Source organism: Lathamus discolor, chromosome 6, assembly GCF_037157495.1.
Source record: "Lathamus discolor isolate bLatDis1 chromosome 6, bLatDis1.hap1, whole genome shotgun sequence".
In the NCBI taxonomy this organism is placed as follows: Eukaryota; Metazoa; Chordata; class Aves; order Psittaciformes; family Psittacidae; genus Lathamus; species Lathamus discolor.
The window spans coordinates 54263158-54276723 of NC_088889.1; the positions used below are offsets into that span (position 1 = coordinate 54263158).

Here is a 13566-nt window from a genome sequence, read left to right on the forward strand (position 1 = left end):
CCTCTGCCCCCTCCAGCCCCACCGCCGGCCCCCCTGACCCCCGCTCCCCGCGCCCCCCGCGCCCCCCGGCCCCGCACCTGCAGCAGCTGACGCTGCCCCCCGCCCTGCCGCGCCTCTTTACCGACCACCGCCGCCCGCTCCTCGACGCCCATTGGCCGAGCCCGTTCTCGACCGCACAGAGGCCGGCGCTGACGAACACACCCGTTGCCGGGCGACGCCCCGCGGCCCTCTCCCGTCCCGCAGCTGGAGCGCACGGGTGACGGTCCCGGGGCCGACCCCGCTTCCGCCAGCCCCTGCCCAGGGAAGCGGAGCGCCCCGGCAAGGCGAGCTGTGCTGCCGAGGGGGGCAGCGCTAGGCGGCGAGAGCAGGGCAGGTTTCGCTCTCTGCCTTAGGCGTGGCAATGCTGGGGGGAAGGCTGCTGCTGGCAGCATCACCGCGCACCTTCTGAGCACCTCGGCCCAGAGCAAAGAGCTGCACAAGCAGCAAAAGCAGCGCAGACAGACACGAGCTTCCACACAGCCCGAGGAAGGAGAGGACTCCGACGCATCTTGGAAGCAGAGTCCCCCATCAGACAAGGGCTGACAGAAAGAATCCTCAGGAACATCTTTCCCCGCAGAAACCTCCAGGTCCGAGCGTGCCAGAGAACCGACACCTCCCTCCTGCGGTGGGGCACTCGGAGAAGGAGGGGGGGCAAGCCGGAGGCGGAACTTGACAAGCCTTGCTCTTGTCAAAGAGATGAGAGATTCCTTTTCAGGCCTTAAAGAGAGATTTGCTCTGTGCAGTCTTCTCCCCACAACCTTTGGGACCCAGTGAATGCAGGCCGCCAGTTTTCCCAGAGCAGGTAGGGATTTTGAGTCATCTCCTGGCTTCAGGTTAGCCAACTGCTTCTGGCTTCTAGTCAGGGTAAGGTGTGAAGCGAAGCCTGAGGAGAACTCAGGCTGTGGTGCTGACTACGACCCAGGGGACACCGGCTCAACCCTCTGCTCACTGGGGCTGACTTTGCAGCGCAGACAAAGTGTTCGAGTGAGGACCAAGCCCCTCACGGGCCTTGCCCCTGCAGAACAAGGATGATGCAAAGCTCACAAAACAAAAAGGCCAGCACATAAACTAGCGTCCCTGGCCTGGCTGGGAGACACGTGTGAGCTTGTTTCCAGTGCCCTGACACGAGACGCTGAGTAGCCCTGCGAACAGGTTGCCCTAAGCTGCCCCGTCTGGATGCTCCCCCGACTCGGGTTGCATGAAAGCCGTTGCTCTGCTGCGCAAGAGAGGAGAGGGCACTCAGCCAGCAAGGGGCTGCTTCGCTCTGCCTGCAGCAAACCATCTGGCCGGCCGTGCAGCCCCTGACGGAAGCGTTCCCTTCTGCGCTCTCAGGCAAGTCAGTCAGAAAGGGAAACATGAAGTTTGTCTCCTCTTGCTGCCCACCCGCGGGACGGCAAGGAGCGCTCTCGATTCCCTTCTCAAACAACGCGCCAGCCCCTGGTTTAGCGCTTCGATAGCCCGACTCCGTTAACATGGAGTAGAAACACAGCCCCCAGGCTGCTCACGACACAAGCCACTGGGGTCAAAACCCTCCCAGACGGGAACACAACAGCTCCAGAGAGGTCAGGCCCTCCCCGAACGTTTTTTGGTACCCCTTGCCAAGCTCCATTAAAAAAATATCCTTAGGAAATTGTTTTGCCGAATTATCATTCCAAATATAAAATTTACTACCTAGGGTCTCAGCACCTATTGCTCCGCTACAGAATCCGTTTTTCTATGAGTTTTATAATCACAATTATTCGACATATTGGTCCATTGTGTCCAAACATGTTTCTTATAAAAGCTTACCCCTGTAGGTGCCGATCCCCCAAAATAAAAACGTGACCCATTGCCTGCTTTTTTGTCGAAGTAACAGGTTTCTAAGGGATTGGTGAGCCCGCTCAACAATTGCTTGTCCAGTGGGTGAATTAGGGAGTCCGGTGAGACGTTTCACACCCCAAAGCGAGCAAAAGCGGTGAAACCTAGCAGAAGTATAGGCTGGAGCATTGTCTGTTTTAAGAGGTAGGGGTACACCTAAAACGGCAAAAGAGGCGTGAAGGTGTTTCACAACACGGTGAGAAGTTTGTCCGGTTTGAGCGATGGCCCAAATTGCCATGGAAAAAGTGCCGACCGAGACACGAACGTATTTTTGGCGTCCAAATTCTGGAACACGAGTGATGTCCATTTGCCAAAGTCGTAGCGGGAAAATGCCTCGAGGACTTACTCCAACACCAAGGCCAAGGCCTGTCTGTTGACGTGCAGGACAAGAGTTTACAATCCCTTTTACTTCAGTAACATTAGCGTGATCTGAAGTCACTTGAATCTTTATAACATGCGGCATACCAGTGAACCCTACACACCATGTAACCGATCGGAATAATGGGGGATTTAACAAATGCGCCCAGTAGACTTGTCCATTACCCGTGGTCACACATAATAGAGCAGATATTACAAAGATTGCTGTCGTTGCCGTTTCTCTATGTTGTTGAGTTCTGGGGCTTTATACGTTCCGCTGGCAGCCAGTATGGTCCTGTCCGTAGCTGTACACGGCCGCATCCTTGACCCCATGTCAGCAATGGCACTGTTCCTTTCCACTCGTTATCATGTAGGCCTTTATATAGAACCAGTGGTGTGGGCAAGGAATCGATTGTCGGGTGGAGAAAATCCTTGCATTCCCTTTGTTTTTGTTTTTGTTTTGTTTTATATATCTTTCAGGTGACCCTGCTCGAGCAGGGGATTTGGACTAGACCATACCTCCAACATATGCCAGCCACAGGCTGCTGGGCCTGCCCTTTTTCTCCTGGATGGCTCTCTGATAACAGGCGAGGCCATCCCTCACATCAAGGTCTGGCATGGCATGTGTCCCCACCGCTCCACACCTGCTGGGTTGCAGCCGACAGCGGAGCTAAAGGTTCTTCTTGGTGGCAAACACAGAGGCCAAGCCAGTCTTGCCCTTGACTGTGGTAGCGGGCATTTGGCCAACCTCAGTCCTTGCACCTTGCTGTCAATGCAGAGCTTCACCGGCTTCATCCAGTAACAAGTCACTACTATGGCAAAGCACATACAGATTTACATTAGCAGAGTAACTATTACAGGGTGCAGCAGCATGTTGAAGATGCTGATGGCAGCGAGGGACTAGCCAAAGACATTTCTTACCAGTGGAGTTCTCCCACCCTCTTAATTTGTTCCATTACCTGCTTTATAACACTACCGTCATATTAGAATCTTTCTAGCTTTTGCCTTGGCATTTTCTAGCAGCTGCTGCAAATTTGCATGCTCTAACGTCTCTTTTGCAAGTGACAAACCCATACAGTCCAAGGTGTAGTTCCGTATTAGCAACTGGCTAGTAAATACAGGTGCTTTTATACACAAAATCACAGCCTCTGATAATAGCTACTTTACAAGCACACTTATTCAAGCTGTTACTTTTCAGTTGCCTCCAAGTGATGTTTTGCAATCATTCATTTTTCTCTGATTCTGCTTGGGGTATTCACGGTCGGCTCCTGTAGCTGAGGCACTGGGTTTTTCCACTCGTCTGTCCGACTCACGGCAAGGCTTGACAAACTTTGCAGGCAGCTGCCATGGACCTGTGGGTAGGAGCACGCAAATATACCCCCTCTGCCGGGTTATCAGTTCTTGAAAAGTAGACAGGTTAAAGTGTTTCCTTAAAGCAGAGGCATTCTGATGCAAAAGGAACGTAAAGCAGCTGCAGAAGTAAACTGCACATTTTTAACAGCCAAGGAGTTTGCTGCATCGTTACTCTTTTTTATTTCTCTGCCACCCTGACGCTGCTTAGGTGACGGCTGATAAAGCTTTGTGCACTGCCCCTCTCGCTTCTTCGGTTAGCAGTTCTTGTTTCAAGCGATCTGTTCCTCCAAGTGTTGGATTCACCCCCAGGTTACTTTAAACACGCTAAGCAAGGCTCCTACCATGCGCCCACTGTGTTGCAGGCGCTCTTTAGGCTTTGTCTGTGGTGTCTCTACAAACTGCCTCAATACTTGAATGGACGGAGAGGTTTGGGGTTTGTTTCTTGGGTTTTTGGTGTGGGTTTTTTTGTGGTTTTTTTCCCAAAGTTGTTCACCCTGCTTTGCACGGCTACAAACAGCGGCCTGCTTGGCAGCACCTGTAAATGCCTGCCTACTCCCCAGCAGCTACAGCTGCCTGCCTGCTTCAGCAGCAACCATCAATACCTGCCAGCCATCACACTTTTGCATTAACCCTTTCTTGCCCGAAATGTTAAACTGCTACCTGCTAAGAACTCTTACATGAACCCGACAACAAAAAAAATACGTAGAACACCATCTGCCCTCATCACACACACGTACACGTATGGGATCCCACAAGCACACTCCACACAACTACAATGTTTGAGACACAAAATCCAGACAATTATTACTCCCACTCCACAGTCCCACGTACAGAACGTGGCACAAGGACCCTGTGAGGACTATCGGGAAACCAGCTCCGAGAAGCATCATCGCAGTGCGAGGCGGCAGGCTCAACCTTAGCGAGCGCCCCCGCAGAGGCTCTGCCTCCCCCGCATTGCATGAGGCTTGGGCTTTTATACTGACCAAAATGCACACTCATTCCGACACAGGTGGCCAGCCTACGTCAGAAGAAGTGGCCAGCAATATCTGTAAAGGTCTCCAAGCGTCAATAGAAACATGGACTTACTTGTATTTGCCAACTTCTAGTACATGAGTATCACAGAGAGACTGTATCAAATGAGTGCTATATGGGGCCCCAAGTCCACAGTCTGCCACAGTCCTCCCGAAACCCCTGATAAGAGCACACGAGAGACCTTCCCCCCGCGGGTCTTGATCCAGCACCTACATCACAGGGAAAGCACACAATACATCTGCATCCCCCACCCATCTCGCTTCTCCCTCCACAGCCGCCCATTTATCATGAGGATCTGGGGGATATAAACCAGACCCCTTTTCCAGATCAATAGGCCCCGGGTCAAAAGGATCATCTTCATCTCTATCCTCAGTCTTCGCAGCCGCAGCAGCAACTGGCAGAGGTTCGGGGGGATGAGGGGCGTGGGGGCAATGGGCTCCATGATGGTTTTTTCGTTTGGGGGTTTTTTCCCACTTCAGGAGCTGCTGATTGTGATGGTTGAAGGGGGTTTACGATCAAGGCTTGTACCGGCGCCGGTCCGGGCACCGATATCGGGGAAAATAGTTCATTTGAAGCGGATTCTGTCCCAGAGGAATTCGGCGAAAGCGCAGCAAACGCAGACGCAGTGGCTGCCCTTTCACTTTTCTTCTGAAGTCTCTTTACTCAGTCGCCACAAGGTAGCTAATTTATGAACCTCCTTGGATCCCTTGCTAATTTCTTCCGGTAAAGCGGATCCAATCAGGTCCCAGGTGTGTAGCTCAAAAGCTGCACCCACTCCCAAAACTGGCTCCCGGTCCTTTGCCCATTTTAAAAGGACTTTCAAGGTACCGTCATCATACGTTAGCCCTCTCTTAGAAGGGTCTACAGTCGTGGATTGAAGCCTGTTGGTTGCACGGTCCACACAGACAGTGAAGTCAACAGCAGAGTCTCTTAACAGCCACCTGTGGGCGGAGGACTACAGTCCTTTGGCTTCAACGGGACACAGTGTTAAGCTTTTATTCTGCAGACTTGTGAAGCCAGGGGAGTTGAACCCTAGCCTCAGAAGTCCACACACCCTATCTCTGGTGGGAGTTATCTCTCCCACGCCACTTGAGGCACCGAATCTCCACCGTCTTGGCCGGCCCCAGCTAGCTGATGTCATGGCTTATTGATGAATCAAGGGCTAGGTACGATCCAAGTTGGATGCCAGAAGCAGTACAGCCACACGCTGCCTTCCTTGACATAAACACCAAGGAAGCCAACTCTAGCACGAAGCCCTGAAGCCCCTTCCTGCGCTGTGCTCTTTACCAAGACCACTGCAATACTCACAGTCAGAAAACAAGGGCAACAATACGGGCAAGTTCCCTGCTTTTAGCAGGGAGTTGAGAGCTGCCCCTCACCGTGTGCTGCCACCACCACCCTTTCCACCCAGGTGCCCTCTTGCTGCCACCTTCAGCAGCAACCGAGCATCCTCCTCCTCCTGCTGCACTGCCCAAGCTCCCCCAGCCCCACTCTGGGGCCACAGGCTCCCCTAGCAGGGGCCAGCGGGGCCACACAGGGCTCACGGAGGTGGCGCGGGGAGCGCAGCAGCTCAAGTTGCTCAGACCCCGGGGATGAGGAGCAGAGGGGTGGCCAGGGGCTGTTTTCAGCTCCTTCAGTGACACGTGGCCACAGGCCAAGGGCAGATGCCAAGCCAGGGTTCCCCCCCTCAGGCCACACAGGCGCTTTGCTGAGTATCACCCTTTATTGCTGCTGCTGGGAGCTACTTCCTCGCGCCTGCTGGGGTGCCGGGGCAATGGGATTCAGCTGGTGACCCCCAGTCCAGCCCGGCTGCTGCTTTGCTGCATCCGTCCTGCGGGGCTGGAGGGGCGGGTGGGGCCGGTGTCCCTGAACAAGGAGGCTGTGGGATGAGCCTGACCTTTGTTCCAGTGGGCCAGTGGTGCCTGGGGCCGAGGGGCAGGGGCCAGCCCTGCGGCTGTCCTGCCCCAACAGCTCTATCTTGTCCTGCTGGGGAGGAGAGAATGGGTCGGCGAAGGCATGGCGCTGAATTCAGCGGCCCCAAGCAACCCTCTGTACCCGTCTCTCCCGCAGAAAGGGAGGCATGGATCCCCCCCAGAGGCTCAGCATCACCCTCCCTCCCAACCTCAGTCACACCCACCAGATCCCTTCTTTCTTCATCCCTACCTTGCTGGGGAGCAGGGTGGATGGCTGGAGTGCCTCTGGGGCGCTGGGCTGGATGAGCGGGAGGCGCAGGCTGCGCTGCAGCGGGCGTGTGAGGGTATGCTGGCCCCCACACTGCCGTGGCACGGTGGGGTACCTGCATGCAGCCATCGGCTCCCTGCAGGATAGGGTATGGGAACACTCAGCACCCAGCACCCAACTCAGCACGTGTGGCTTCAGCGCCACTGAGAGAGAGAGAGACGGGGCAGCACAGGGGCGAGGCTGTAAAACCGCCAGGCCTGGGGCAAGCCCAGCTGAGCCTCTGTGGCACATCTCTGCTCCCCTGCCCTGCCCAGGGAGCAGGGTCCTTTGCCCCGATGCAGGGAAGGACTCTCCCTTGCTGGGGCAGGGCCACCATGCACCCCAGGGATGGGGATGGGTCCCGTGTCCCCTACCTGTGGGTTTGCTCCGTCTTTAGAACGGGCTGGGATCGTCCAGTGACGTGAGGGACCAGCGGTGGAAAGGGCGGGATGGGCGGGATAGGCCTGGGGAGGGCAAGAGCCGTCAGTGGGTGACAGGGGACAAACGACCCACCCTGGCTCGTGGCAGCCCCCCAAACCCCACAGGCTTGTACCTCACGGCACCCCCTGCCCGCTGCCCTCCGCAAGGGCTCCTAATCCTCCCGCCGAGCTGACGGGCAGGCCTGTGCAGGGGGCTGGGCACGATCAGACCCTCGCAGGCAGACACCCCCAACCCCATGCCTGGTCTGGAGCACCACCAGCACCCATCCTCCCCCATCCCACCCATGCAGACTCCTGATGCGCCTGTGCTGGGCGGTACTCACGAGCCAGGCACCCGCAGGCCGAGTTGCCTGTCACAAGACAGGCACTGGAAATCCACCAGCAGCTGCCTGGGGAGGGGACAAAGGGCTGGGTGAGTTGGGAAACCTGGGTTTCAGCCTGCTTCATCCCCCCCCCAACACCAACAAGGTCCCAGCCTGCTGGCTGCTTACAGAAGAAAGGGGATAGGATGAGGGAGAGTGGTTGGTTGTGGGCTCCCTCCTGGGAAAAAGCTCCACTTCATCTTAGGCACAGGAGAATTCCCAGAGCGGAGCGCCCAAGAACCTCCAATGCCCTGGGAACCGCTGCCACAGGCACCGTGGCAACAGGGGATGCAGGCAAGGACAAAGCGGGAACAAGGCGAGTGCTGTCCCTCTTGCACTCACTTCCTAATCCCGGCTGCATCGTCAGCTTCCATTGGGGGTGCCGTTTCCTTGAGCTGCTCAAGGCTGCTCTTCCAGTGTTCATCCAGCTCTTGCTGGAATGGCCCCAGCTCCAGGCGATCCAGCTGCAGACAGACACACTCCCTCAGCCAGCGGCTCCGCGATGGGACACCGCGTCCCCAGGGAAAAGCCAGGAGCAGGAATCCTCAGGAGGATGCTGCCTTGGGCCACCGAGCCCCGAAGGTGCCGGTTTTGCGCAGCGGCGATGAGCCGCCCCTCACCTTGGGGGCCATCTCCTCCCGCAGCTGCTGCTGGACCTCGTGCAGCCCCTGCTCCTGGCCTGTCACCCGGCTCAGCACCTCCTGGTTTCTCTCCTTCAGCAGCTCCAGGCTCGCCTCAAATTGGGCGCGGCTGACTTTGCTTTCCAAGGCGCCTTTGTCTGCTTTCTAGCAACAGGGAAAGGCAGGAGAACGGTGGGGAAAGGATGGAGGTGCAACAGCCAGGGTCAGCCCATTGCAGGGGCAGAGGCAAAAGCACTCCGGCAGGACCACTGTGCTCCTCCCGCGGCTGTGTGGTCCCACTCGCCCCATCACCCCCCATTGCGTCGGTCCCACCAGCCGCAGGGACATGGAGGGGGGAGACAGAGGGACCTGCAGCTGGGCTAGGAATCCTCCCTCCCCCAGGGCCAGCTCTGCCACCAAGCTCCCAGGGGGACAAGGGGCATTTGTCACCCTGCCCCGGACCCCTTGGCTGCTGCTTAGGCCCCTTGAGGTTGTACCTCATCCATTCCCATCTCCAGGTCCTCCTTGTCTGCCTTCTCCTTCTCCAGCCTCTCCACGGACTGCAGCAGACCCTTCCAACACAGAAAGCATCCTATGACCTTGTGGCAGGAGCACCCCTGCTTCTCCCCACACACAGAATCCTCCGCGAAAGGTACTCTTAATCTCCACAGGGCAAATCGCCTGTGGTCCCCAGCCTGGGCTCTGCCTGGAGGATGCTCTAAGCCCACGGGGGTTTCAGCCACCTACCTCGATGTCTTTCTGCTGCTGGCGACTGTCATCCAGGAGGCTCCCCGTGACAGAGTTGAGCTTCTCACACTCCCCTTGCATCTGCAGGATGGCAGCCTGGATGCGCTTCAGCACCTCCTCGTCCTGCTCCAGGGAGGAAAATAACAAGGTAGTGCCACGCAAGGTGGGGAGGCTGCCCCACGGGGACAGACCTGCCTTACTGGGCCAGTGGCCACAGGCTCTCAGTGCCAGCAGGACATCTGCAGCACGCCTTCAATCTCCCTCTATGCTGCGGACCTTACGAGACAGGATGGGGGGGAGCACGCAACTCCCCCACATAGCACCGAAGCACAAAGAGCCGGGCACGGTTCTGGCAGCCCCCTCCCAAGTCCCCCACGCTGCCATCTCCCTACCTGGCTCTTCCCTGGCAGCTGCCTCACCGCCTTGCCCGTCTTCTTCCTCGACATGAGGGACTCCACCAGCCCCTGCAGCTTCTCATAGCGTCGCAGGACCATCCCCAAGCGCGTGCTCGTGTCGCTGCTGCACATGGGGCATGCTGCCGCCTCCTGCCCCGTGCTCTCCATCACTCTCACCTCTTCCAGCTGCAGAAGGGGAACAGGAATCACCTCTGAGACGGGACAGATGCAGCCAAGAATCCCAGGTGCCGTGGAGGCTCCGTGGCCCCAGCCAGCCACGGCACGTGCCTGGGAATCCCACCAGGACCACCTCAAAGAGCCAGCGGGTGGTGGCAGCTCCCCCCACGCCTCACCTGCTCCTGCTCCCCCTCGGCCCTCTGGCTCACCACCTGATCCAGTGCAGCCTTGCTTATTTGCTGCTGCTCTGCCAGATGCTTCACGTCCCGCTTTCCCTCCTGCGGTGGGGACCTGGCCAGCGAGACAGGGGCACAGCCAGGCTTAAGTCTTCACAAGCTTACTTGCTCAGGGGGCGGCCCTCACCGCCCAGCATGGGATGCTCCCAGCCCTCCCGGGCTCCCCTGCAGCCCCACAGGGAACGAAACCCTCTCCTGTCCTTTTACCCCAAGAGCAGGCTCGGCTGGTCGCTCGCATCCGTTTGCCAGCTGGCGCTGGCCGCCTCCAGTTTGCCAACGGCGCTCTCCAGCTTCCTGATCTGGGAACGGCAGCGGGGGCAGAGTCAGGGCACGGCCCCTGTGTCACCCCAGCACAGGGGCTCTTCAGCTGCCTCCTCCGGGCCCAACTCTCGCAGCATCCCTGCGTCTCCCTCGGGGACTCCTTACCTTCCCCTTCTCTCCCTGCACCTCCCTGGCCACGCCCTGCAGCTCCCTGGCCAGGCCCTGCAGGGATGACACCTGGGCCTGGAGGTCACCCAGCGTGTTGGCAACGCTCTCCTGGCCTAGAAGGGCATGGGACAAGGGGACACGCTGTCAGTGAAGGGCTCTCACCCTACGCGCCAGGCTCCCAGCACAACCAGCTCCACACCCAGCATTTCAAACACCCCCCACAAGCCTCCCACAGCTCCCACCTCCCTCCTGCAGGAGCAGGCGCAGCTTCTCCAGTTCAGTCCGCTCCAGCCTGCTGGCTTCTAGCTGGGCCACCTGCTCCTTCAGGGCAGCATAGAGGTGTCTGAGCTGCCCAATCTGCTTGACAGCCTCCACCGTCTCCGCGTAGCACTTGTAGGCGTTGTGGTAGGCACTGCCGGAGCCCGAGGGCAAGGCCAGCTCTTGCACGTGGGCCGTGGCCCTGGCATCAGCGTCCACTGGGATCTCGAATCCCTGGGCTGTCGGCAAGAGGGTCCCTGCTGCCAGGGGGCCAGCCCCGGCAAGCTGTGTGCTGAGCCGCTCCCCCGAGATGGGGGTCTGAGTGACGGTGGACTCCGCCTGCGTCCCCAGCCTGCTGGTGGTCTGGGTGCCCGTGGACTCTGGCCGTGTTGGCTGGGTCCCCAAGCTGGTGGTCTGCACGTCCCGAGACGCTGTCTGCATCATCGCTCTGGTGCCAGCATCCCTCCTGCGATCTGAGGGAACGCCTGCCTGCTGCTCGGGGGCCGTCAGAGCTGCCCCTGGATCCTTCAGCCCCGCTGGGCTCTCTCTAGGTCCCAGCACTGAGCTTGCCCCCTGTGGGGTGTCCGCATCTGAAGCGGGAGACTTGGTGGTAGCAGACGGCTCTTCTTCTTCTCGTCTGGGTCTTCCTCCATCTCTGCCCCGTTCTCCTTTGCTGCCCACCAGGCAATCCTCCAGCACGTCCCAGTGCACCATGTTGCTGACCTCCTCCGGGTCCGGGTACAGGCCCAGCCTTTCCTTCAGCATTTGCTGGGGAAGGAAGAGATCAGCCATGTAGCCAGGGGCACGGTGGGGCCCACAGGAGCACTCCCCCTCCCACCCAGCGCTGCTGGGGACCGTGCCCTAGTGCAGAGGGAGCGCCTGAACTGGGCCCCCAGGGATGCCGCCATCTCCTGTCCTGCAGCAGGATCCGGCGCGCTCGTAACCGTACCACGTCACTGCCCAGAGTCCTCAGGTCGCAGAGGCCTGGCAGCCGGCCAGCAGCATCCTGGCGGTTCCCCTAAAGTGGGGCGAGGAGAGGGACGGCAGTCAGGACACAGGAGCAGGACTGAACGGAAGCATCTGCAAATCATCTTGGGCACTAGACAGACGGACGCTGGGCAGGCGCGTGCCGGGGAGGGGGGCTGCTGCTGTATTGTACCAGTAGCTCTTGACCCTCCTTCCCAGCACCCACGGTACTTTCACGGGTGCTCAGCTAAGAAGCGCCTCAGCGCCACTTGGGTGGACACACACAGTTACCACCTCTGCCAGCAGCTTGAGCCGCAGGCAGCGCTGCCCATTTCTGCCCTCCCCGGGGCTCCAGGCAGGGTGGGGCTGAGCTCCCATGCTTCCCTCTTGGGGCACCCTTCCCACTCCTCCCTCCCAGTGCCCTTCACACCGGGTGACACCCGAGGCCGGAGGACAGGGCCCGCAGGGAGATGCGGGGTGATGCGGGGAGGGGAGCAAGAGGCCAGCTCCCTCCTGGGGACAGCAGCAGCAGCAGCAGCAGCAGCTCACCAAGCCAAGCGCCTCCTGGATCATGCGGATTTCTCCCTGCATGCGGGACTGCGCCTCCTTCATCTGGCTGATCTCCTCCAGGAGAGCCCGGTAGCCAGCCGTGTCCTAGGAGAGGAGGGGGGCAGGCGTGAGCCCCGCGGGAGGAGCCCTGCAGAGCAGGAACTCGGTCCCCACCCTGCCCCAAGGGAAGCCATCACACAAAGCCGTGCGGGCAGGGCTGCATCCAGCCCTGCCTGCCCGCGCCGAGCTCTGTGCAGGAGCGCTGAAGCTGATGCCCAGGGCAAAGAGCCGCCCCTGGAGGAGGAGGCGCCTCAGCGGGGCCGCACCCGGGGGACTGGGGAGAGCCTCTACCTCAGAGCCGCTGCTCTCGTCGCCTTCCACCCTCTGCACCGGCTGCCCCACGCCGGCAGCCACATCAGCTTCGGAGCCGCCGGCGGTGTCCTGCAGCGGGTCCTTCGCAGGCAGCTGCTCACCCGCCTGCTGCGGCTGCTGCCCCGCGGCCGGGGTCCTTGCCCTGTCCCGCTCCGCAGGCTGCTCCAAGCCCCGGGGGGAGCGGTCCTGCAGGCCCAGGTGCCCCAGCACGGCCTGCAGCAGGCTGTGCAGCGCTCGGAAGTTCACGCTCTGGAAATCGGGCGCCGCGATGGCGGCGTCCAGCAACTGGCTCAAGCTGAGCGGAGCCATGGCTGCCGCTGTGGCCGACAACACGAGTCTGACCTGCTGGCGGGAGGAGAGACAGCGGGCAGCGGGCAGCCTGCCTCCTGCTCGTGCTCCTGCCCCCGCAGGGATGTGGCGGCCCCTTCCCCGCCGCCTCTGCCCCCTCCAGCCCCACCGCCGGCCCCCCTGACCCCCGCTCCCCGCGCCCCCCGCGCCCCCCGGCCCCGCACCTGCAGCAGCTGACGCTGCCCCCCGCCCTGCCGCGCCTCTTTACCGACCACCGCCGCCCGCTCCTCGACGCCCATTGGCCGAGCCCGTTCTCGACCGCACAGAGGCCGGCGCTGACGAACACACCCGTTGCCGGGCGACGCCCCGCGGCCCTCTCCCGTCCCGCAGCTGGAGCGCACGGGTGACGGTCCCGGGGCCGACCCCGCTTCCGCCAGCCCCTGCCCAGGGAAGCGGAGCGCCCCGGCAAGGCGAGCTGTGCTGCCGAGGGGGGCAGCGCTAGGCGGCGAGAGCAGGGCAGGTTTCGCTCTCTGCCTTAGGCGTGGCAATGCTGGGGGGAAGGCTGCTGCTGGCAGCATCACCGCGCACCTTCTGAGCACCTCGGCCCAGAGCAAAGAGCTGCACAAGCAGCAAAAGCAGCGCAGACAGACACGAGCTTCCACACAGCCCGAGGAAGGAGAGGACTCCGACGCATCTTGGAAGCAGAGTCCCCCATCAGACAAGGGCTGACAGAAAGAATCCTCAGGAACATCTTTCCCCGCAGAAACCTCCAGGTCCGAGCGTGCCAGAGAACCGACACCTCCCTCCTGCGGTGGGGCACTCGGAGAAGGAGGGGGGGCAAGCCGGAGGCGGAACTTGACAAGCCTTGC

General features: G+C 60.1%; 1 protein-coding gene across 4 annotated transcripts; it reads right to left on the reverse strand.

The window, feature by feature from the left end:
* Positions 1–5873: 5873 nt before the first annotated feature.
* Positions 5874–12847, reverse strand: LOC136017526 (glutamine-rich protein 2-like). 4 transcript variants are annotated; one of them, XM_065685847.1, is made up of 16 exons: positions 12389–12847; positions 12038–12142; positions 11472–11540; positions 10507–11290; positions 10262–10377; positions 10043–10134; positions 9809–9890; positions 9420–9608; positions 9028–9153; positions 8778–8852; positions 8281–8445; positions 8003–8124; positions 7622–7687; positions 7233–7322; positions 6802–6955; positions 5874–6624 (listed from the first exon to the last, which is right to left on the reverse strand). In XM_065685847.1, exons 1-16 carry the CDS (start codon positions 12716–12718, stop codon positions 6361–6363), a joined length of 2829 nt encoding a protein of 942 aa, XP_065541919.1. In that variant the 5' UTR covers positions 12719–12847; the 3' UTR covers positions 5874–6360. The 4 variants fall into 4 exon arrangements, with proteins under 4 accessions (XP_065541919.1, XP_065541918.1, XP_065541916.1 ...); XM_065685846.1 differs by having other exon boundaries at positions 5874–6621; positions 9776–9890; positions 12389–12846; XM_065685844.1 differs by having other exon boundaries at positions 9776–9890; positions 12389–12846.
* Positions 12848–13566: the final 719 nt, after the last annotated feature.